The sequence below is a fragment of the Solea senegalensis genome, unplaced genomic scaffold (genome assembly GCF_019176455.1).
Source record: "Solea senegalensis isolate Sse05_10M unplaced genomic scaffold, IFAPA_SoseM_1 scf7180000014041, whole genome shotgun sequence".
Lineage (NCBI taxonomy): Eukaryota > Metazoa > Chordata > Actinopteri > Pleuronectiformes > Soleidae > Solea > Solea senegalensis.
Window position 1 is genome coordinate 103,445 of NW_025320948.1, and position 22,284 is coordinate 125,728.

Sequence of the window (22,284 nt, forward strand, 5' to 3'; positions counted from 1 at the left end):
AGATGGTGACCATATTTATACACGCATGTATATTTTGTGTATAAATGCCACACCTTTACTCATAGTTTAGTGTTTTATGTTTAGAAAAATGTATGTTATGTTGTAGTATCTGTATCTGTTATAAGAGTAATGTTTTACTTCATAGTTATTTGACACAGGAGGATGGTAGTGTTAGATTTTTACAGGTATTTGATGGCACTGGGAAAAGCAGTCACACTTTTTTTTTTCACACACACACACAGATTATCGTAACTGCTGAGATACATGTGACTGTTTTGGAATACAGAATTGGAAAACAGGCATTTTTATTTGTGTGGATGCAAAACACTTCAGGCACTAATTTATTTTCTTTCACAATAAAGAATCCACTTACTGAAAGGAAACAACAGGGAAATTATAAAGTTTTTTTTTAAAATCCCCCTCAGTCCTGCTGCCAGAACTGATCTAGTAATTGTATACTTTCTCTGGATTCTGGGTCAAACAATCACATATTTACAGCCTCAGTCATGGTTAACAGAGTTTTTTTAGTATCTGTGAAACTTATTGTATAAATTAAGGAAGACTCCTTCGTGTGTTGTTGTTGTGGCTGCTAAAAAAAAAGCAACATATTTTCAGTGTACTCTATCGCTGTACTCAGAAATGGCCATCTAGAGGCGCTGTAGGCATCTAATCACCGGAAGCTGGTGATGTCTACGTCTCTGTTTTGAACTTTGACCCGCGGCAGTGCACGCTGTTGGTCACCGTCAGTGAACCAACGTGGAAACTGTTACTGTAAAAACTTAATTATTTTACGGTAAATTGATTGTGGCAGAGACTGAGTGTCTCATGTTTTCTTCCGCCTGGACTTTTTAAGTCGACTCGCCAGCACGACTCAAAGGTAAACACGGACTGGTTCATAATGTTAGTTTGTTTACAAAATGTCGCTGTACTGAAGGTACTTAGCCTAAAATTAGCTAGCTCGCTGGTTGCCTTGGCTTGGCTGTGTGTATTTGTAATAACTGATGATCAATGTGTTGATAAATGCATTAAAGCAGGTGCAACCGAGGTAATATAGAGAATTCGTTGCATTTATATATTCTCCAAAATGCGAGTTTGTAGATAATTATTTTAAGTTCTTAGCAAAACTAGATAGATGGATAGGCAAATGGATACAATTCAGTCTGTAGATGATCCTTCAACTAGACTGTTATAATTTGATTTGTTATACACCAGTGGGTTTCAAGAATTCTTTATTGCTATTATGTATTGTATACACATAACGACATTTCGTGTGGTAACTCTCTAAAAAGGGAACAATATCTTGGGAACAAGTACACTATAAATAGTTAAAATAAGTACACAAATAAGTGAATGAACTGTACAATAAAAGTGTATACTGTCAGCGTACTGTCAGTGTACCTGTCTGCAGCAATGTTGAAAAACAGATGGAAGTAGAACAGTAGGCGTGCAAGTCCCAGTCTTTGAGGCATAACCAGTCTTTAAGAATGAAGGATTGTCCATCACTGATCCATGTTGATGAGAATGAATTATACACTGCTTAAAACATGATAGATCAAAAATCCTTTAAGTTATCAAAGGAGTTGTCCTGTCAGAGGGGAAAGTCATCGAACAACAAGATAATCGATATTTATGCAGGGAGTCTGATTGAGACACACAAGGTCTCATTTTCAAGAGAGACCTGTTGCAATAATAAAATGCTAAGAACAAGAACAAGTTTCCAGAGATTTGTTGTGTGTTGAACAACTTCAGATCCTGTGCAATGCGTTTCAAGTTGAATGGGCAGCAATGGGTTACGTGATTATAGATGACTGTAGAATATCAGTGTTGTTGGCTTAATAGTCTACCACTTTGCCACAGATGGGGAAGCCACAGAAGAAGAGGAGCCTTGCCGATAAGGTCCGTAAGACCAAGACCTCTACTGAGATCAAAAACAACCCGTTTGAGGTGAAAATTAACAGGAAGAAGTTTGAAGTTCTGGGGAGGAAATCCAAGCACGATGTGGGTCTGCCTGGTGTGTCTCGATCCAAGGCCATTAATAAGGTAAGAGAAAACCTCATGCCCTGACACCTCACCCCTGCCATACCATTTTTCCTCTGCAAGCAATCACACAACAAGAACATTTCTGTGAGCTGCCATTTCTTATATCGTTGAAATATGTTGAGTTCATTCTAATGAACTTAAAAGTCGTCAAATGATTTTTTTAAAGCTCATGCTTTTATTTCTTATACAATATTCATCTTGTGATGAGCTTGAACTACCTGTAAGAGCTGACCAGTAATCTTGAAGGTTTAGGTGATGTAGAAATCCTCATGAGCTCTTCCCTGTCACAGGTAGAAGAGACCCGGTTTTACCTCTAAAAGTCTTGGTGAAATACTCCATAGCCACAGACTTTGAGACTGACACGTTTCTCTTTCTTCTAACTCATACAGTGAAGAGAAGGGATTCTGAGGATGTTTTCTTTTGAATTTGAATAATTTCAGTCAGTATTGCAGAATATAGAAGAGGAACGTCTCCTTTTCTATTAATATTGTAAATAGATTACAAAATATTTTACAGCTTGCAAAAAATAAAAAATAAATTCTCTTCTCTGTAGCACTATATCTGGCAGCATTGTGTCACAGCTCACGACTAATTTAACACTATCTGTGCTGAGAAGTCCAGTGTTCACAGCATCATGCTGTGAGAGAGAATGTCTGCAGAAGGGACAGAGAACTTTGACCAAAAGAGAACATGACCAAAAAGTACAAGGCACAAGTTAAATAAGCACATATGAATATTGTTTTCTTTTATGACTTAATGATTTATGATTATGTATTCACTGTATGTACTGTATACATTTGTGATCTGTGCAGGCACCCTAACTTTTCTCTTGTTACACCTAAGGATAATGTTTGCGAGCGGGTGCACAGGAATCACACAAAGTATTGTTATTTGCTCTTTGATTTGTAGAGAAAAGAAACCCTCTTGAAAGAATACAAACAGAAGAACAAGTCCAGCAAGTTCATCGACAGACGCTTGGGAGAGTACGACACCAACATGGCACCAGAAGACAAAATTCTACAGAGGTTTGCAATAGAGAGACAGGTTAGTGATGTTGTCAAAATCTTTTGTTTTTACTGGCACAGTAGACATAAAGCCCAGACAGCAGCATTAGTAAGTGCTATCTGAGGCTTTGACTTCATTCTATAGCTCTGGCCTTCTTAAATAAATAATGTTGTTTATCAGTTTTAATCTTGTTTTAATATTTTTTTTCTTTGCATCAGCTTTTCCTGCCATATTAATAAACCAATTCTAAAATAAAAAAAAAATAATGAGACAAAACCCTTTGAAAATGTCACCCTGTCAACATTAAGAAAACGAGCGCTAACACAAGCAATGTTCGTGTCTGAGATATGTGGTTGTTTATCCTGATCTGTAACCACTAAACTAAAATGGGGTATGATCAGTTAACGGCCTGTAATATTATCGTCTCTCAGCGTGCCCATGACAAGAAGGACATGTACAACCTGAATGAGGAGGAGGAGCTGACTCATTACGGACAGTCGCTGGCCGAAATGGAGAAATTCAATGATAATGTGAATAGTGATGATGAGTCAGAAGAGAAAGGACTTTTGTCTGGTGAGTATAGAGCATGTTATTAACTCTCTGAAAAATAGCCATAGCATTTTGCATAGCATAGCATTTTGGCTTCAACTTCATTATGATGTTAAAAGAAATTGTACAGTTTTATCGTGAAAGAAAAAGAACACCATCTGTGCTAATATTCAGGGAAGGTCAACACCACTTGTTTGATATTTAGAATCAGTAGATAAGCAATGTTGTGATATTGTACCAATCAATATGGTCTTTACTAATTCTTAACAAAAACTAACACACACTCGATGTGTCAATGCGTTTACCACCTGTGTTCCTTAATGAAGTATTCAAGTGATATTTAAGGGTTACAGATAATATTAGATTTAACTTTTCTCTATTTCTGATATCTGATCCAGCGATTTTGGCCAGAATTGTACCAATACTGAGTTACCAACAAATATTTACATTTGTCCCCTGTAAGCCTTTCTTTGACCCTTGTTATTCTCTTGGACACTGAAATACTGTCACCACTATTGTTAAAAATGAGCTGAAACATTATGGTGACAGAGGTGTTTCTCTTTCTCACCCAGCTGAGCTGACTGCCTCCCACTTTGGAGGAGGAGGGGGCCTCCTTCGAAGGAAAAGTGGAGATCAGCCTGACGAGGAGGGAATCCAGCGAGCCAGATCCAGACAGGAGCTCATAGAGGAGCTCATCCAGAAGTCCAAGCAGGAGAAGGTGAGTTGGTAACATGCTTCGATAGATGGATACTCCTTATCACATGTATTTGGATCCACACTGATGTCGTCATTGTATTGTAATGAGTCAGTATAAGTTAACAAATGTGATAAAGGCTGGTGTTTTTGTAGTTGTTGTAGTCACATTGTGGCAAGATGTGTTGACTCCAGATGGTTAACTTTTACGTTTTCTTTCTCAGCGGGAGCGGCAGGCGCAGAAAGAGGAGGCACAGGAGCTGACTGAAAAGCTGGATCAGGACTGGAAGAGCATCCAGATGCTGATGGTGCAGAAGACACCCAAAGCTGAAAAAGAGGAGGAGAAGCCCAAGGTAGAAACACCCCAATAAGTCAGCAGAATGTCCACAATGTGTGTCTTTTTTTAAACCAGTGAGAGAGGTTGATTTTTCTTTTCTCTCTTCCTCTGTGGCTTCCAGCTGGAAGAGTACGACATGAGGGTCAGGGAACTCGGCTTTGAGATGAAGGCTCAGCCCTCAGAGAAAATGAAGACCCCAGAGGAGCTCGCCAGGGAGGAGAGGGAGAAGCTGCAGAAACTGGAGGTAAATTTACTGTGTGCAGCTGTACAGATTTAACTTCTTTTTTTTGTTATCTCTGTGCGCTGTAATGTCCTTTTGTTCTTTTGCTTTTCCAGTCAGACCGTCTGAGGAGGATGATGGGCGAGGAAGCTGGCAGCAGTGCACCGACACAGATCCACATGTCTGCAGATGACCTTAATGACGGTTTCATTCTTGATAAAGATGATAAGAAGACTCTGGCTTATCAGGTATAAGACAACACAGTGTGATGGGTGTGTGAGTTAGTTTCCTTCTTTAATACTCTTCACTTTGTTCGCTGATTGAAAGTTTAATCCAAAGCGTGTTTCATTTTGTATCTCTAGGATGGTCTATGGAACATTGCAGAAGAGGGCGGAGGTGAAGATGGAGAAGATGGAGAAGAGGGAGAGAGTGGTGAGGATGATGAATCGGAGGAAGAGGAGCAAGATGAAGATGGAGAAAATAACGAAGAAGGAGAAGAGGAAGAAGTGGATGAGGAGGAAGAGGGTGAGGAGGAGGAGGGCAGCAGTGAAGGAGAAGGAGAAGATGGCCACTCTGACTTGGACTCAGAAAGTGAACAAGAAAGTGAGGATGACGGGAGAAAACAGGATGATGAAGAGAACAATGCCACACAGCAGAAGAGCCTGAGCAAAGAGGAGATGAAGGCTCAACAGGAGGCAGCTAAAGCAGAGCTCCCATACACATTCACTGGTAAATATAGACTGAAGTGGATTTAAAAAGAAAGACAACATTGATTTTTTTTCTCTCAATTACAGCCTTTGTGTAGATCAGTACTTATTCTCATCATTCTCCGTGTACATAATACTGTATGTGTTCCTCCAGCTCCAGAGAGCTACAGCGACCTGAAAGATCTGCTCTGTGGCCACACCCCAGACAACCAGCGCCTCATTGTGGCCAGGACTCAGAAGTGCAACCACCCGAGCTTAGCTGTCGGCAACAAGCTTAAGCTGCAGGTACAATATGAAATGGGCCTTACATTTGTAAATGAATGAGGTACACTTGTGGTCAACTAATATGCAAACGGTTTATGTCCGCCTGTCGTAGAAACTGTTTGGCTTTCTGTTGGAGTATGTTGGAGAACTGGCCACTAGGAGTCCACCTGAACTCAGCACCATAGATAAACTCATACCGTGAGTCCAGAAAGTGATTTATGTTTTTCCTCAAATCTGAATATTAATATTTAGTACTTACATTTTTTTTTTCAATGTTTCTTTAACTCTTATACTCACTGTTATGATACTGTTTTTATTATTCCTCCGTAGAGAGCTGTATACCCTCTGTCAGATGTTCCCTGAAGCAGCCTGTACGGCCATGCAGAGCTTCCTTGCAGATGCTGGTCACAGCCTGGAGGAAGTGCTTGAGGTCAAAGGGCGTGGTGCTTTCCCAGCCCTAGACATGGTATGGATTAGTTGCTGTGAGGACTATAAACATGGATAAAGAGTGTGTATGTGCATGGATTTAAAATAGGTTTGCAAAAATGAGCTATGTAATTTGCATCTATTCACAAATAGCGAAAGATTGTCTGATGTTTGTTTCTATTATTATTGATGGTATATGGAATATTGCTGATGTTTAGATGGTGTGATCTGTGTTGTTCATTGTTTTTAATGATCCATAGACTCTCCAATAGTCAGTCAGCATTTGAAAGTTAAAGGAGATTTTCTTTTTTATGCATACATGTCCAGCGGCCTCCACTGGCCACACAATAAAAATCCCTTCATCAAGTTTATACGTTTCAGTTTTGAAACCTTTTTCGTCATAATTCTTTGACGTGCCACATGGAGTTGTGTGGATTATGAGGGAGATGATTCTCCACCACCCACTGGGGGGAAATTTGAAATCAGACTCTCTCTTAATATGATTAACACAGTCTTTTTTAATGTTTGTGTGTTTCAAGCTGATCTACTTGAAGGTGACGGCGCTGCTGTTTCCTACCTCTGACTTCAGGCACCCTGTCACAACTCCAGCGCTGCTATACATTAGCCAGGCTCTTACCAAGGTATACAATCTCGCTCAGTAATCATTATTCTATTCAGTGCTTTTCCCCTAAAACATCCCTCAGACAGTTTCACTTATTTATTGTCCGGAAAACAACATAATTTTCATGGATTTACTTAAGTGATTTATGACGGAATTTTTCCTGTGCTTTATTCATAATAATATTATAAATAGTAATAGTAATATTTCAGTTGCCATAATTATACCTCTGTGTGCTTTTGCCTCCGATTGTGAATCCTCAGTGTCCAGTGAGGTCATTGCAGGATGTTACGTCTGGTTTAGTGCTTTGCTGTCTGGCAGTGGAGTACGTCTCTTTTTCAAAGCGCTTCCTACCTGAGCTCATTAACTTCCTGGCTGGAACGCTACACCTGGCAGTCAAGGACAAGTCCTCTCTAGGTAGCCACATGTTTCCTCAAGACTGTCATGTTATTGTTTTGGTGCTTGCATTTATTTGTGAAATAAAGCTCACAGACATCGACGTCATGTTGCAGGTTATGCCGTGGTGCCGCCTTTCAGGTCGTCTGGGAAGAACAATGATCTGCTGGTGTTATCGGATGTTGAGTCCTGCAAGAAATGGAGCAAGAAGGAACTGCCACTGTCTGCTACCCAACACCTGGAGCTCAAAACAGACCTGGACAGAGACCAACACAGGTAAAAATGTGGATGGGAAATATGCATAGGGAAGTTGAACTCCAGAGTTTTACAAATGTCTGCAAAAGTGGCTCCAGACATTCTCCATATTGTTTTGCCAGCTCCCTAGTATAATATCTGGATAGGTCTAAGTGAGCTCATGTGAGCGCAGCAGCGGAAAGTGAGAGTATGGGTAAGTGTCTTGGCTCCTGGTAAGCCAGGCGTCATCCTCCCATCTGGATTCTCTGAAGATTTTCCTGCTGTTGTGAAAGTGTCTCACCCAGAAAATGTCCTGCTGTGTTTGTCGGATCCAAACTAGAAACCGTGGAGAATCTCCAGACCCAATTCTCTGGACACCACTCTCTGGAATTCATGTGTGAAATTGGCTCTCTTTTTTCTTTTTTACACTTCAGTTTTTAAATAAAGAAATTAATTTAAATTAACCATAATATAAAACAATTCTTATTAAATCCAAAAACATGACACACATCTTCATATCATTCCAGAGTGGTATGGTTACTGCTGACTAAAGGGATAGGTTTTGCTAGGTTTTTCAGTCTAGCTCAGCAGTGAAATACACTCTGTGGAAACTTTCTCCTTTTAAACCAGATTTTTCTGGTTTAAAAGTTGCTCAAGTTTCATTAGGTCATTAGCTTCAACTGAATGTAAAAAAACAGTTGTCAGTCATCACAGACAAAAGTAATCATTTCAGCAACTAACAAGTTTATGTTCAAACAGGCTGATGACAACATTGATAGATCAGTTTTCACGTTTGAATTCTTATCAGGTGACTACCACTTCAAAATGATTTCAGAATTAAAACATGATCTGTGTACACATTTGTATTTAAATCTGATCTCTAGAGACAGATCTGTGGATGTATGTGTGGGGAAAAAAAACAACATATAATAATAAATGGACGAACCACCTGCCTGGAAACAAGTATAGGCACAGTAGGAAGAGAGGGAGGAACACGAAGTGTGAGAAAAGCCTTTGTCTCGTCTTGTTTGTTCTAGCTCACGATGAGACGAGACAAAGTGAGAGGAATTATTAATTTATAGACGTGAAGAAAAAGACTTATTTGTGTTTCTATTGAGGCAAACCTCATGCACATTTACCTCATTTTACATTTTATTACAATACCTGTACAGACTCTATGAGCCGAGCTGTAAACGTTCTCCTCATGTGACTGCGATGAGCGGCCAGCCTGGTTTCACACAGCAGGTGGTGTGTGGGCACAAAGCAGAGCTTGCAAACAGGCTGCACCGAACCGTGGCTGTGCACAGTTTGTGAGAATAAACGTTTTTATTTGTAGTCAACACATTTTAATACTTATAAACTTAAATGTATCCATGGCATTCATTTAAAAGCAACTTTATCTATACAGTCTTTAAACTCATGACACAGACTGGTTCTTGTTGCCCCAAATATTCTTTTTGGTAATTATCTTAAAGGACCAGTTTGTAAGAATTAATGACCTCTAATGAGACTCCAGATTGTAACAAACAGACGACTCTTTCTCTCCCCTCTCCCAAGAGCATCAGGGAAATACAGTGAACTGTTTTTGTACTGGAGTGATCGTACCACCGGGTTTATTGGCAGAAATGTAATATACTACCACTTATACAGTGGTAGTGTATTACATTTCTGCCAATAAACCCCCCCTACATGTTGTGGCCTGATCTAGTCCAGTCTCCTCCACACTCTAAGGGAACATAGTGACACATGTGTTCCTTGCACCTGGTGCTCAGCCAGTTTCTAATATTTGCGTTTCCTCCAGCACACACACACACACACACACACACACACACACACACACACTCACACACACACACACACACACACAGACACACACAGAGCTGTAAACAATGTGTGGTAGCTGTGGTAATTAGTGCCCGGGTGATGCAGCGAGGCCTCAGGGAGGAGAGAGGGGATGATGGAGTGCAAACAATGCTCTAAGGCAGAAGTGTGTCTCAATGTGTTAAGATGAATACATGGATTGGATTTGAAATCCTCACAGTCACAGTGACTTCCATTGTGAAGCATAGAGATTTGCATGATTCACGTCATTTTGGTTTTTTAAACCAGCCACCAGTGCTCGTTGTCAATCCCAATTGTGTCCGCTCATATGCACTGTGCGTTATTGTCTATTTTCCTTCTAAATGGGAACACAATTTACATCATGTTATATGTAAGAAGACCTGAAACTAGTAGATTGAGACCGTTAACTGCTCAGAGAAATGTGCACGGACGAGATAAATCAAATCAAACGTTTGCTCATCGCATCCATTAAAACTGCTACGTCCATGTTTATATGCAGTTTGTGTTTCTACATCCATATAGTATATAGCAGAGTTGATATTAGGGAAAGACTGAATATTAAGATAGTGATAAAAGACGTAGTCAATGTACCTCACTGTTATTTCATCAGTGTCGTTTATGTATTAACTTCTGCTCTGAGAGATCTGGTCTCTCAGTGGCCATCGCTGAGGATTAGATCTCATTTTTCCGTGCTATGCCAATACACACAAATGTCATGTCTGTTCATGAGAACATGTTTTTTAATGCTGTACAGATGTGATTGTCCTCAATGCCTGTGTGTTGGTAGAAGCCATAGCTGGAGAGAGAGAAATAGTCGGGGTGGGTTGAGCCAAAGCACTGCTTGCACTGCTGTAACATGAAATTTAACGTATTCCAACATATGGGCAGTGATTAGTTTGCCAGGTGATCTAATAATAAAATGAATCTGTATTTCTGTTTCTCTCTCCACAGGTTGATGTGTTTGTCCACCTGCCTGGACTTGGTGAAGCGCTGCTGCCTGCTTTACAAAGACCTCACATCCTTTCCACACATCTTCCAACCGATCAGAACGCTGCTTTTCAAACATCTTTTAGCTCAAACGTTACCAGAGCCTTTACAGGTTTGTAGCAGACTATCACAGACTCATTTGTCCCAGTCTTTCTTTTTTCAGTTGCATTAATGTTTGTTGTTTGCTGTGACAGGAGCTTCACAGTACGATCCTGGAGGTCATCGGCAGTGTTTCAGTCACTAACAATCCACTAGTGTTTGAGAAGAAGAAACCTATCCCTCTGAAGCTGCTCACTCCCAAGATTGTTGAAGTGTAAGCAGTCATGTGCTTTAAGACTGTCAAAATCCAGAAGCAAGAATTAAACATACATATTTCCTTTTTTTAAAAGATATCTCACCAGCCTTTTTCATATCTGTTAGGTTGGACTACGGGAAGAAGCGTGGCAGCACCAAAGAGCAGAAAGAGCAGGAGCGACTGAAACATAAATACAAGAAGGAGTTCAAAGGAGCTTTGAGGGAGATCAGGAAGGACTCGCGCTTCCTGGCCACAGAGAAGCTCAATGAAGTCATGAGCAGGTACAGATGAAACGTGAAAGTTTTCACACATGTGTGTGAATTATAGTATTTGTGGTAAAAGGCCTCTAACCATTTTCCACTTCCTTTGTTTCAGAGATGCTGAGAGAAAGAGGAAGGTGAAGGAACTCATGGGCAGTCTGGCCACTCAGGAGGGAGAGTGGAAGGCCTTAAAGAAGAGGAAGAGAAAGTGAAGAGGGGGATGATTTTCTCCGTCTTCTCTTCCCTGTCATACAGACTCGTGTTCAGCTTTGCGTGTGCAAGGTTCAAATGTGAGGAACTGTGTAGATCCCGTTTGATCATGATGACAAACTCAACTTGTTAACATGCATTTTATACAGTTAAATACTAGCTGTCAGTATTCTGGTGTAGACATTTGACTGCAGATAGTTCCCTTTTTGTTCCATCTGAATCCATTGCCACAGTCAGTTTTCTGCACAGGAAAAATAAATGTCTTTTTATCTTTAATGGTGTCCGATGTTTAGTCGTGATAACAATGTGAGGAGACAAACTCGAGGAAGAAACAGTCATTTACGAATCTTTATTTAAAAAGTCATTTCTTTATGTACAACTGGGATTTCTGTTCAGGCGGAGACAAAACAAAGACACACGGGTTTGCCTGGCTATTCTTCTTGGAACACTGCATATGATTTTCTTTTCAAAAGATGAATTTAAAGCAAAAATGGACCAACCGCATTTTTTAAAGCTGCAAAAAACTCTGCTGATGCGTTTAATGTCTGACTGTCTTGTCTTTAGCTTTCTTTGCAGCTCAGGCTGTTGTTGCTGGTGCTGGAGGAGCAATCATTCCGCCAAGGGGTCCCAGTTTGTTGTAAACAGCACAGACAAGGAGCAGAGATGTCATTCTCTGTCTCTTAATCACCTGATTTTCATTATGATGAAAAGTTATTATGGATATAATTCACTTTTTAATACATTATTAGTTCCATTAAGGATAATACATTAATCTACAGTTGGGTTCTGTATTAAGGCCAACCTGAGTATAATGAGGTCATACCATGCTCACATGACACATGTGATTCAAACAGGAAATAGACTTTAAAAAGAATGGTTTGACTAGTCTCACAGGAGGTGCTGCTCAAACTTTGGATGGTTTAGTTTCTAGTGCTGGTAAATGTGTGGATGTGTTGGAACAAAGTATTGAAATATCTCCCACTCCACATTTAAAAGTCAAAATCTCCTCCGCCTGCTTTAGATGATGTGGTGTTTTCATTCTCTTCTGTCTCGTCAGCTTCTCCTTTTCTCAGCAGGTAGAGCGTCAACGATTTCTCGTCCCTCACCACCTTTAATTCAAGCTCACACTCGTGATTTAACGCCTGTGGGGCCTCGTGTCCGCCTGGAAGAGCAGCATTCCTCTGCCGATGAGCCTCCACTCTCCTTATTCATCTTACACGGCCTAATATCCAACAATCCTGTATGCTTCCACTTTGTTTCCTATCTGGAGCTGCTCCACAGGTATGGATTATACTCCACAGTTCTTTTATACTGAAATGTGACACTTGTTACTGAGAAGTTTTCATGTTGTTATTGAATTACTTGAGAATAAATGAGCAAAAATACCAAACTTTTGTTTTCAGGGAGCAGCACAGGTGGAGGGATGCAATGGGAGTTGTTTGCAAATGATTTTTTGATCTGTGTCAATTTCCTCTGTCTTATTACACACTGGAGCCTATAATAATAATAATAATAATAATACAGTGGTTGATTCAGTGGCTCCAGGCAGGATTATCAATTGTGTTAAATCCAGTGTCAAAAGACATTTTGCTTTAATGAAAATGCACCAAAAAAACCAAATATAGCCTAGTATATTTTACAAATGCCCATCCATGTAGGATAATGAAATCTTTAAAACAACAACCTGTTCATAAGCACATGCTCAACACATGATTATCGCTGTGTTGCTGCATGTTGTCGGCTTATGTCAACACATATTCATTCTTAAAAAAACAGAACTGGTAAAGCTCTAGTAAAGCTCCCTACATTCAGAGATTGAAGATATTTGGATGTGGCGTGTAAGAATGTGTTGTTCTGCGCTGAAAACAAATGATCAAACAGCCTGTATTCTCTACATTCTCCTGAAAATGTTTTATTGTTGCTTTTTATATTTCGTGTATACAGTCATGTTATTGTGACCGACAGATTTTAAATAAGGACACCTGGAAATGAATTTAATTGAAGTAGAATGGCTTATGAATGGGAACGGTCATGTATGCAATTTTTGGCAAAACACGTAATTAAAAACTAGAACCAATGTAAACATGATAAGGGACTTAATTTCTGAGGACTCGACATGTAAAAAAATACCAATGGTCAAAAGGTTAAATAAGAATAAATGAGACAGTTTTAATGTTCGTTTTCTATTTGTAAAAATATTTGTAAAAATTATATTATTTAGTTTGGACTTTTTTTTCTATTTGTTTTTAGCGCGGGTTTGCTAGTTTTTATTTTTTGTAAATGCTTACATTTTGTGTAGTTTTTTATTAATTTTACTGTTAGTTTTTTGTAATATGGAGTCTTTGCCAGATGCAAGATTCAAAGAGGTCATGATAAGTATTGTCATAAAACCTCAGCAAAAGATGCCAGAGAAAACATACAGTAAATACACTTCATATGAATCCAAAAGGATTATGTGTGATTTTAATTTACAAAGACGAAAACTAAGCACTTTTTTACTACAATTTTGGTTAGTTTTAGTTTTATAAACACACAATTCAGTTTGTTTATTTTGTTTGTTTCATAAACTCTAGTTTTTATCTTCATTTCAGTTATTGAAAATGTGTTTTTTTCCAATTCTAGTTTCCGTTATTTCATTACTTCTATAATAACCTTGGATATCGGACGGATTGCAAACATGTCAAAACAAAAAAAGTCAAGAAAAACAACGATTTTTCAAGTTTTTTATTCAACACTTAATAGTTTACATGCTCTTGTTTTTCAAAAGTCCAGTCATGATGATATCTATATATATTTATTTATTCATTCATTCCTTTTTTTATAGCAGCAATAGCTTAAAGAGTATGAACGCACAAAATTTGTTCCACCGCAATAAAAACAAACAAGAAACAAAAACAGTGACAGCTCACAAACAAAAAGAGAGAATATCCTTTTGATTTAATCTCAACCAGATCTCTGGAAATATTTGATCCATTTTGAGACACTTAGGTGTTTTGAAGTGGTAATTCGTGGTGGTTTTTCCACGTTACAGCGACTGACCACACAGAAAACACACGTACACGCACGCATGCAGTGACCAGGTGGCCTTCTCAGTGGGAGGGAGTCACTGTAAATGACAGCTGGTCTCAGATGACACACACACACACTTAATCTCACTTTCCATACAACAGTTACACATTTACTCCGCTGTACACACACGCACACACACACAGAACAAACCACGCACAGACTCCATAAAGGACCAAAACGAGGCACGACGGGACTTGGCAGAGCGACATGGAATGTTTTTCGTTGATCTTTGATTGTCAAGCTCTCAGTCGTCGGAGTCCTCCTGAGAAAAAGAAGAGGGGAACTCACTGTCATGTGATCATTTAGATACAGTTTTTGTCATATTTTTTAGCTTTGGATCAGATTAGGGCCACACATGAGCATTGTTTTGGTAACCAAAATTCAGGAGAAATTCTGAGTTTAAGGTCAGAATCCTGTCTTAATCTCAGAATTCTTATATTGTTTCTCTACATTTTTGGACAATCTAGCCATTATATGTGCATTACAGATTAAAACATCAATATAGATAACTATTTCAACAATCTAATGATTAAGGTTCCTGTTTCCCCCTTAATTCTTCACCTATTATTGCTGATTTGACCATATATAGCATTTACAACCTGTGAAAAACAAATGTGTCTCTCTGTCTGTCTGTCGGTGAAGTGATCAATTGCAGCTCCATATTTATTGTCTTACCTCAGTAGCTTCAGCGTCAGCAGGCTCAGTATCCACTGGTGACTCTGCCACACTCTCTACTGCGGCGGCTGCAGCGTCATCAGTCTGGGGGGGAAAAAAAAGAGGACGAAGTCAGCTACATGTCTCTTATTCTTACACAGCAAACTGAATATTTCATGGTTTTCAGACTGTCCATCAGTAAAAAGGACACTTTTATAAACAGTTACTCAAGAAAATAATCAGCAGAACAAACCCAGATGCATCTCCTCACCACTGTGACGCCTAGATACAGCTGTGATTTATGATTGATCATCAAATCCTGTCGAAAGTCATGTTTGAGTTAGAATAATGTTATGATGAGTTTGGTAAATGGGAGAATTTTTATGTCCCTGTCTAAGGCCAGACAGTGAATCACAGCCATACCTAGGATTTGAAATCAGGAAGACTTGGGTGTCTTTTAATCCCTCACACTGGTGACCTCTGTCAACTGTGAAGCTCAACATGTGAGCTCAGATTCTTATTATGTGTGACCAGTGTCCACAACACACACACACACACACGCACACACACTTGGAAGCGGTGATGGAAACACAAACACAAATGCACACACACTTCACTGCGCTCTTACCTCAGCCTAATTACAATCATTTCACAACAGTCATTATGATAACTGACGGTCACTTTGGTGCGAGTGGGCTGCTGAGAAAGGCTGGAAGTGCTAATGAAGGAGTGTGACGTCAGGGTGATGGCGCTCCTATATAATCTCAGTCCCTCTTTTTTCAACTAGGGCTCGTCGCCAAGGTGAAGACCCATCTCCCTCACAAGGTCTTAGAGACTCTAATCTATGCTTTTATCGGCTGGATTATTGTAATTCTCTCCATGTTGTTTTAGACTGGTCATCTGTGCAGCGACTCCAGCTCGTCCAGGCAAAAGGGAAAAGAGAGCGCATCACATCACCTCACCTGTGTTGCTCTTACCGCTACTGGCTTCCTATTCGTTTTAGGATTGATTTAAAAATGTTATTGTTGGGTTTTTTTAATGGTTTGGCACCGTCTTACCTCTCGGAACCTTCTTTTTCTTCACGCCCCATCCCCGAGCTCTGAGGTCTAAGAACAGGCTGCTTTTAGATAACTAAAAAGGATCGGGCATTTTGTTTGTCTGGTTGTTTTTTTTATTGATTTTATGTTTTATGCCTATTGTGTTGCCGCGGGTTTACCTCTGTAAAGCACTTGGTCGTTTTTAGATGTGCTCTAGAACTAAAGTTGACTTGACTATTGAGCTCAAAGGATGCTTTGATGCCACTGATGTGACCTTTCCTAATGGGGAGCGCAGCAACGGTGCACTGATGTGCACACGTGACCTCACAGCAGATGTTGCAGTCACTCTCTGTCTCTGTAGACCTGTTTACTCAGAGTCGCGTACATGTGTCAATACACACCATTTCTACTGAGGTCAGATCTCATTTTTAAAAGTTGAAGATGTACTTTTTAAGTGTGTGATCCAGTCGCTGGTCGCCTGTATTGTTTCAGAGCGATTTCTTTGCACAGGTGACTTCCTGGGGGACGTGAAACGCAGCAGCCTCTGTTATCGCACGCTGCTGAAAGGACTTGGGGCAGTGAGACCTGTTTGCTGAGGTCACTTTCTCATCTGTCTTTCTATCTTTCGTCTCCTGATATGAGTCACCAGCAGCGGATGAATCACTGACACTGATGACGAGATTAATCACGACCCAGCGTCCTTCTTTCTACCTTTATTATACCAGGGTGTGCGTGTGTGTGTGTGTCAGACACAGGAAACAATCTATGATGGACTCTCTAAGCCTGGCATCAATTTTCAATTCAATTTAATTATTATTAGTTGCATGAAACAATGGTTTTAAATGAGGACAGTCTGTTACTTTGTGTGCGCATATTAGTCGATTTCCCCCTTTTTAATCAGACCATCATTTTCTCCGTTTGTCCACCTGTTTATCTGCTCTTCCGACCAGTTTGTCTTACTCATAATGAGGCTGTTCAAATTCCAGGATGACCAGGACGATTTGTTGTCTAGAATCACACATCGGTGCGTTAGGGCTGATTTTGTTGATTCCTTAATTCCCCCCCGTGTTTTTACTGCTAATTACAGAACAGGAGAGCGAGAGCGTCGCAAACAAACAGGCGACGAGCCAAAGGAAACGTTTGACTGACTCATTTCCTGCTAATCACAGAACAAGGTGACGAGACGAGTGGCTCATTATTACAGGAAATCAAATTAAATCCAAATTGAACACTTCAAATATGATAATAAAAGAATGTGTGAATGTTTCACTAGTGTGATAATCAAAAGTGGAATTATGGGTGCATTTTGGGTACAATGTAATTTTTATTTTACTTTATATTGTCTTAGCAGATGATTGTGAATGTTTAATTTGTTCCCTTTTTTTTATCCCCGCCACATTTCATTGTTTCATCTGTGTCCTCTTGTGCGCATTGATTTTTTTTTTATATAATTCCTCCACATTGACGGATGCCTACATTTCCTAATCTGGACTATGGCTACAAAATCTAGAGTAAAATAGAAAGATATGTTGACATTTGCTAAACGTTCAGCTGCTGCTCATTTAGACAAAAGAGCGGCCGAGCTGTCGCACCAACGATAGGTTACATCATGGCTTTTTCATTTCAAAGCAGAAGTGATGAAAATAACTCAAGGTCAGGAGGCCGACGTGACACCGCGGCGATTAATAGCCGACAGCCAGTGGCAGCAAATCAATCAGAGAGCGTTAAAGTACGATTTCCAAATGGGTTTGTGTCCGTCATGTTGAGTCATTTAAGTTTGAAGTGAAATTCTCTCACCCTTAAGAGAAAGAAATATATCACGAAATAGGAGCAAAATGTGGATGAAACGGTTGCATTTGTGCACAAAGTGTATACGCAGTGAGCATCTGGGTGAGTGTGTTACCATGGCAACAGTGCATGAATATGTAAGGGGTCAGTGTTGCCAGTGTGACAGTCCCGACGAGACCTACAATATATCACGTTTGGTAGTTTGACGAGGCAGCGTCACATTTGACTTTTAAACTTATAAACACTTGATTGATAAACTTATAAACACTTGATTCAATCTAATTTGATAATCTCAGATCACTGGGTGATAATCTCGTTACACCTGCTGTCACTGACAGATCATAGTGAGCCAGAATTAGATGTCGGCCTTTACACTTAAACTCTAGTCATGTTCACTCTGACCGTTAATTAATCAAATCAAATATTAAGACAAATACTCCTTAGCAGAGGTCTCAATCTCTAATATGCTCTAATATTAAGTCATAATGAGGTTACTTCTACAGTATATGTTTTTGAAGAAGTCAGTCAATTATGTCTAAATTCTGAACTATACATTGATCCATGTCAACGCAAGACACTTTTATTGTGAAATTCTGTGAAATAATGGCCAAAAAATATAGTTATTGTGATGTAATGTTAAAAATCATACCTTTTTTTCTAAATGTTGGACTCTTTATCTCCCTCCTGACCAGACTAGACTAGTGAGGGATCATGGGAATTGTTGTCTTCTCATTATGGTTTGTTTTTTTCCCCTGTGCGTTTGCAGGACGTGCAGCAAACGGTACTGACTAATTGTGATCCATTAGAGTCAAATAGACGCAATGCTATATTTAAAACAACCACAGTGGCTCACTACAGTAATAATACTGAATATTTCCTTCCTCATGCTTTGGAGAATTGTCCAAAAAGGTAGATGACGTTATTAAAACAAAATCAATTTCGAATAGAACGACAGCTTTATATGGGTTTGAAGTGTTGGAAATGCATTGCGTTACCTAAGTACACTACTCAAAATATAAAGAACATTTTGTCTTTTTGTTTTCAAATATTCTATATACATGGTTTAATGCTTTTTCTTCCTTTTCATTCAGATGTCGCTGTCTTACCGGTTTGGCTGGATCCTTCTTGACCAGTCCGGTGACGATGGTGCCTGCGCTCTCCACAGTTTTCTGGGCCACAGCCGTAACCCCGGTAACCACAGCTCCACCCATGTGAGATACTCCAGACACAGTTTTACCTGCAACTGCATGTACAAACAAAGGGAGGAGGAGGAGGAGGTGGAGAATAAGGGAGGGGGAATTCAGGAGGGTTTATTCCACCTGTGAGGACTGTGAGGGCAACTTTACACCGATATTAGGAGGAAATGTAATTTAAGTGGCGCTGCCCTTTAGTGAAGTGTCTGTGATAGATGTCAACAGGTTACAGAAATTGCATTAACTACAAGCTGTGTTCTTTAAGTGGGGATCGTGACAAAGAGGTTTTTTTTGTTCTCGTTTTGCCTGTTTGAAACAGGGTTGACACCTTAAATGTAATCAGGAACAAAGCCTTTGACTGTTTCACCCCCCAATTGTCTAAACAATGAATTTGGTTCACATTTGTTTTAAATGAGTTTTATCCAAACACTTTGTTATAATTCCCAGCATTTTACTGTACATGTAGGTGTTTACTATTATTATTATTATTATTATTATTATTATTATCATCATCACTCAGTGCCTAAAATCTAGCCTAATCTAATGCTTAGTTTTGGTAGTTTCTTTGTAGTTTTTCCTCATGATTTACTAAATAGATACAGGAGGCAGGACTACGGGTGATATATATCATTAGGGGCTCAACAAGCCAATGTAGCTGCTCCTTGCTATGGAACATCTCTGATTTTAAATGTCCTACATCATTGGTGTAACAGACCTTTGACATGAAAATTCCCTCGTCCGTTCTCCCCTATTTTGAGGACTTAATCAGACGCTCCGCCGTTGTGTTTCTCACATAATCCCTGACTGTGATGAATAGGATACCACAGACCATTTTCCCTGGATACCATTTTCTCCATTGGCCTCTCCCTGCTTGTTGTGTGTGAAGAATGGCGAGGCCCACGGGGAGTAAGGCAGAGCGGGGTGGTGAAATATGACACGGATTCTCACCTGCAGAGTTACCTCGCTTCTCAGTTTCTAACTTCCAGAGAACCCAGTGACATTATACGCGTTTTGCTTTTGTGTCTGTATACAAGTCGTAACTAAAAACACAAGCAGAGACCATTTTTTCAGACTAAATAACAATATTTTTGACATTAGGTCCAGAGTGCAACACATATGGGTTTATTTGCCTAAATTCGATATGCTAAATGAGTATTATTGTATACGTGTATAAATGCTTTAAAATAAAAAGTATTTTATTTTCACAGCCTTAAAGTAAGGCTTCATTATGGACCTTAGGCAAGGGCCTTGTTTTAAGGAGGCCACCATCTTGATCCATCATGTTTTTACAGTCTACAGTGCTATTAAAGAAGGAAAAGCATGCTATACGCGAAGGCCATTGTGGTGATGTCATTTGTTACAATTAGTCAAACTAAGGCCGTAGACAATTTCTGGTGACGTACGTCTGACTACGCCTCCGTAGGTGGCGCTGTATCTCGCTACAAGCTAGTGTGCATTAAATCAGTTTCCTGTTGACCTTATCATCACAGAAAAACAAACGGCGAAACGACGAGATGGATCGTGCTGTGGCTCTAAAGCATAAATCTCATCAACGCCATTGCGTTGTTTGTTCCTTCCCGGCAACAGTACTGCACTCTATACGTGGTCTCCTCTACCTTATCTGGGTCAAAGACCGGGGAGGAAGTTTTAGTTCATGCACAGAACACCAAGTCCGACTCCAGTCTGACTAAACAGGAGTAATCGGACTATGAATCAGATTATCCAGGTATGTTAGCCCGATTGTAGTCAGACTATCATGTTTTTACATGACATTAGGAAAACATTAGGATTGCCTTAGTCTGACTAAAATCAAACTTCTAACTGACTGAATCTTATACACAGAACCTTTAAGATCTACGTGTATATGTTTTTAATGACATGCATTCACTTAAATTGTGGTTCTTTTACCTAGAAATGGCTTTCAAAAAATAATATTATGCAATTTAAATCCGCTCCTGCTCTCTTCTATCTCTACCTCAATCACTTTTCTTTTCTCCTCCCCCTTTTTTTTAAGTCCTCCACCTCTCGTCATTCATTATTTTTTCTCTCCAGGTGTTGCCCAGTGTGGAAAATGCCTTGATGTATAAGGTCTAGTATGTTGAGATTTGGTGGTGTACAAATACAATTTGACTTGAAATGAAGAAAAATATGAAATAGAAAAGTATGCTCTTACCTGTTGAGACACCATCTATTGTTTTGTTGCCTGAAAGGGGGGTGCAGATGAGGCTTGATTAGTCCATTATAATTATTAAACTTTTTTTTTTCCCTGACAAAAACTATGCATCGAATGATTTGCCATGCAGCAGAAGCAGCACCGACTAACCGACTAACATGACCCCATCTTTCGTCATCTCGGCTGCTCCGGTCACTCCCTGCCTGGTTTTCTCCGCCGCTGCCACGACTCCACCTTTGGCTTTGGTTAAACCCTTCTTTACCATGTCCATGGCTGCTGCTCCCTCACTTTCGCTCACACACACACGCAGCTGTGAGGATGGAACAAAGAGGAGACTCGGTATTAAAACGACTTACACACACACACACACACAAACACTAAACGACGCCGCCGCCCTACTTCTCTCCTTGACACATTCGTGAAACCACTATCACCGTCTCTTGAAACATGTGAGCTGCTGATCCTATACAGATTAAATCCACCTGTAGGAATTACAGCTCACAGCTGGGAATGAATGCATGAATGGGATGAATGGGTTTTTACTATTAGGTTACATTTAAAAATAATACTAATTTTAAAAAAAAATGAAATAAAAGGCGGCACTGCCTTCCAGTGCGAGAAGGAACATGACATAAAATCTCTGCTGTGAATGTACACATATAGACATTGAAGGAAAATGAATAAGAAATAAATCAGAGAGATTCGCGGTCCACGCACCTGTTTGCTCCAACTTCCTTTAATGAGGCGAGACTGTGCGAGTGTTCCGGGATGACAGCGCGGATTAGAGTCAGTCACAAGAGCTGCTAAACCGGTTTATTGTCTCCAAACTACTATTGTTTGTGTGTGTGTGTCTTCTTCTGAACAAACGCACGGACACACAGACAGAAGGACAGACGCTCCACGGGTTTGACAGACGCCTCCTCCCACGACCCACGCCTCCGTGCTGGAGAAGAGAAGGAGCGACGATAGTCAGTGATGCTGCTGATGCGAGAGAGAGAGAGCGCGCGCACAGACAGACAACACGCACACACGCGCGTATCCTTGTACAGCTATGTTCAAAAGTATACTCATGGACAGAATACATTCCCCTGCACATTAATCTAAACCAGTGGTCAGCAATTGGTGGCCCGTGGGCCAAAAGTGGCCCGCCAGCCCAGGAGAAAATTTGACCTTAAATTATTTATTTTCACAAAATAAGAAGATTTTGTATAGAGTTCAGACCAAACTAATTCTAACCCTAACAACCCTAAAATCAGCCATTTTGTGTCACCTGTCTTTTAAGGACT

General features: G+C 39.9%; 2 protein-coding genes across 2 annotated transcripts; one reads left to right on the top strand and one right to left on the bottom strand.

Moving 5' to 3' along the window:
- The first annotated feature begins 697 nt into the window (after positions 1–697).
- nop14 (NOP14 nucleolar protein homolog (yeast)) lies at positions 698–11,360 on the top strand. Its single transcript, XM_044015924.1, has 19 exons — positions 698–877; positions 1,858–2,040; positions 2,950–3,084; positions 3,477–3,618; positions 4,167–4,312; positions 4,512–4,640; positions 4,746–4,868; positions 4,961–5,092; positions 5,207–5,573; positions 5,706–5,836; positions 5,928–6,013; positions 6,146–6,281; positions 6,781–6,882; positions 7,124–7,277; positions 7,373–7,532; positions 10,284–10,431; positions 10,514–10,632; positions 10,740–10,895; positions 10,990–11,360. Exons 2-19 carry the CDS (start codon positions 1,858–1,860, stop codon positions 11,084–11,086), a joined length of 2,646 nt encoding a protein of 881 aa, XP_043871859.1. The 5' UTR covers positions 698–877; the 3' UTR covers positions 11,087–11,360.
- Positions 11,361–13,793: 2,433 nt separating this feature from the next.
- On the bottom strand, positions 13,794–21,962 carry LOC122760759 (alpha-synuclein-like). The gene is made up of 6 exons (XM_044015944.1): positions 21,716–21,962; positions 21,149–21,308; positions 20,999–21,028; positions 18,739–18,875; positions 14,829–14,912; positions 13,794–14,415 (listed from the first exon to the last, which is right to left on the bottom strand). The coding sequence occupies exons 2-6, from the start codon at positions 21,267–21,269 to the stop codon at positions 14,398–14,400; spliced, it is 390 nt and encodes a 129-aa protein (XP_043871879.1). The 5' UTR covers positions 21,270–21,308; positions 21,716–21,962; the 3' UTR covers positions 13,794–14,397.
- Between the last annotated feature and the right edge of the window lie 322 nt (positions 21,963–22,284).

What these genes read in the sequence shown, in the direction of transcription:
- nop14 (XM_044015924.1), top strand. Translation starts at nt 1,858, where the DNA reads ATGGGGAAGCCACAGAAGAAGAGGAGCCTTGCCGATAAGGTCCGTAAG. An exon ending in CAAGGACAAGTCCTCTCTAG is followed by an intron (nt 7,278 to 7,372) that starts GTAGCCACATGT and finishes GTCATGTTGCAG; the next exon opens with GTTATGCCGTGGTGCCGCCT. An exon ending in CTGGACAGAGACCAACACAG is followed by an intron (nt 7,533 to 10,283) that starts GTAAAAATGTGG and finishes CTCTCTCCACAG; the next exon opens with GTTGATGTGTTTGTCCACCT.
- LOC122760759 (XM_044015944.1), bottom strand. Translation starts at nt 21,269, where the DNA reads ATGGACATGGTAAAGAAGGGTTTAACCAAAGCCAAAGGTGGAGTCGTG. An exon ending in AATAGATGGTGTCTCAACAG is followed by an intron (nt 18,876 to 20,998) that starts GTAAGAGCATAC and finishes TTGTACATGCAG; the next exon opens with TTGCAGGTAAAACTGTGTCT. An exon ending in AGAAGGATCCAGCCAAACCG is followed by an intron (nt 14,913 to 18,738) that starts GTAAGACAGCGA and finishes TTTCCCCCCCAG; the next exon opens with ACTGATGACGCTGCAGCCGC.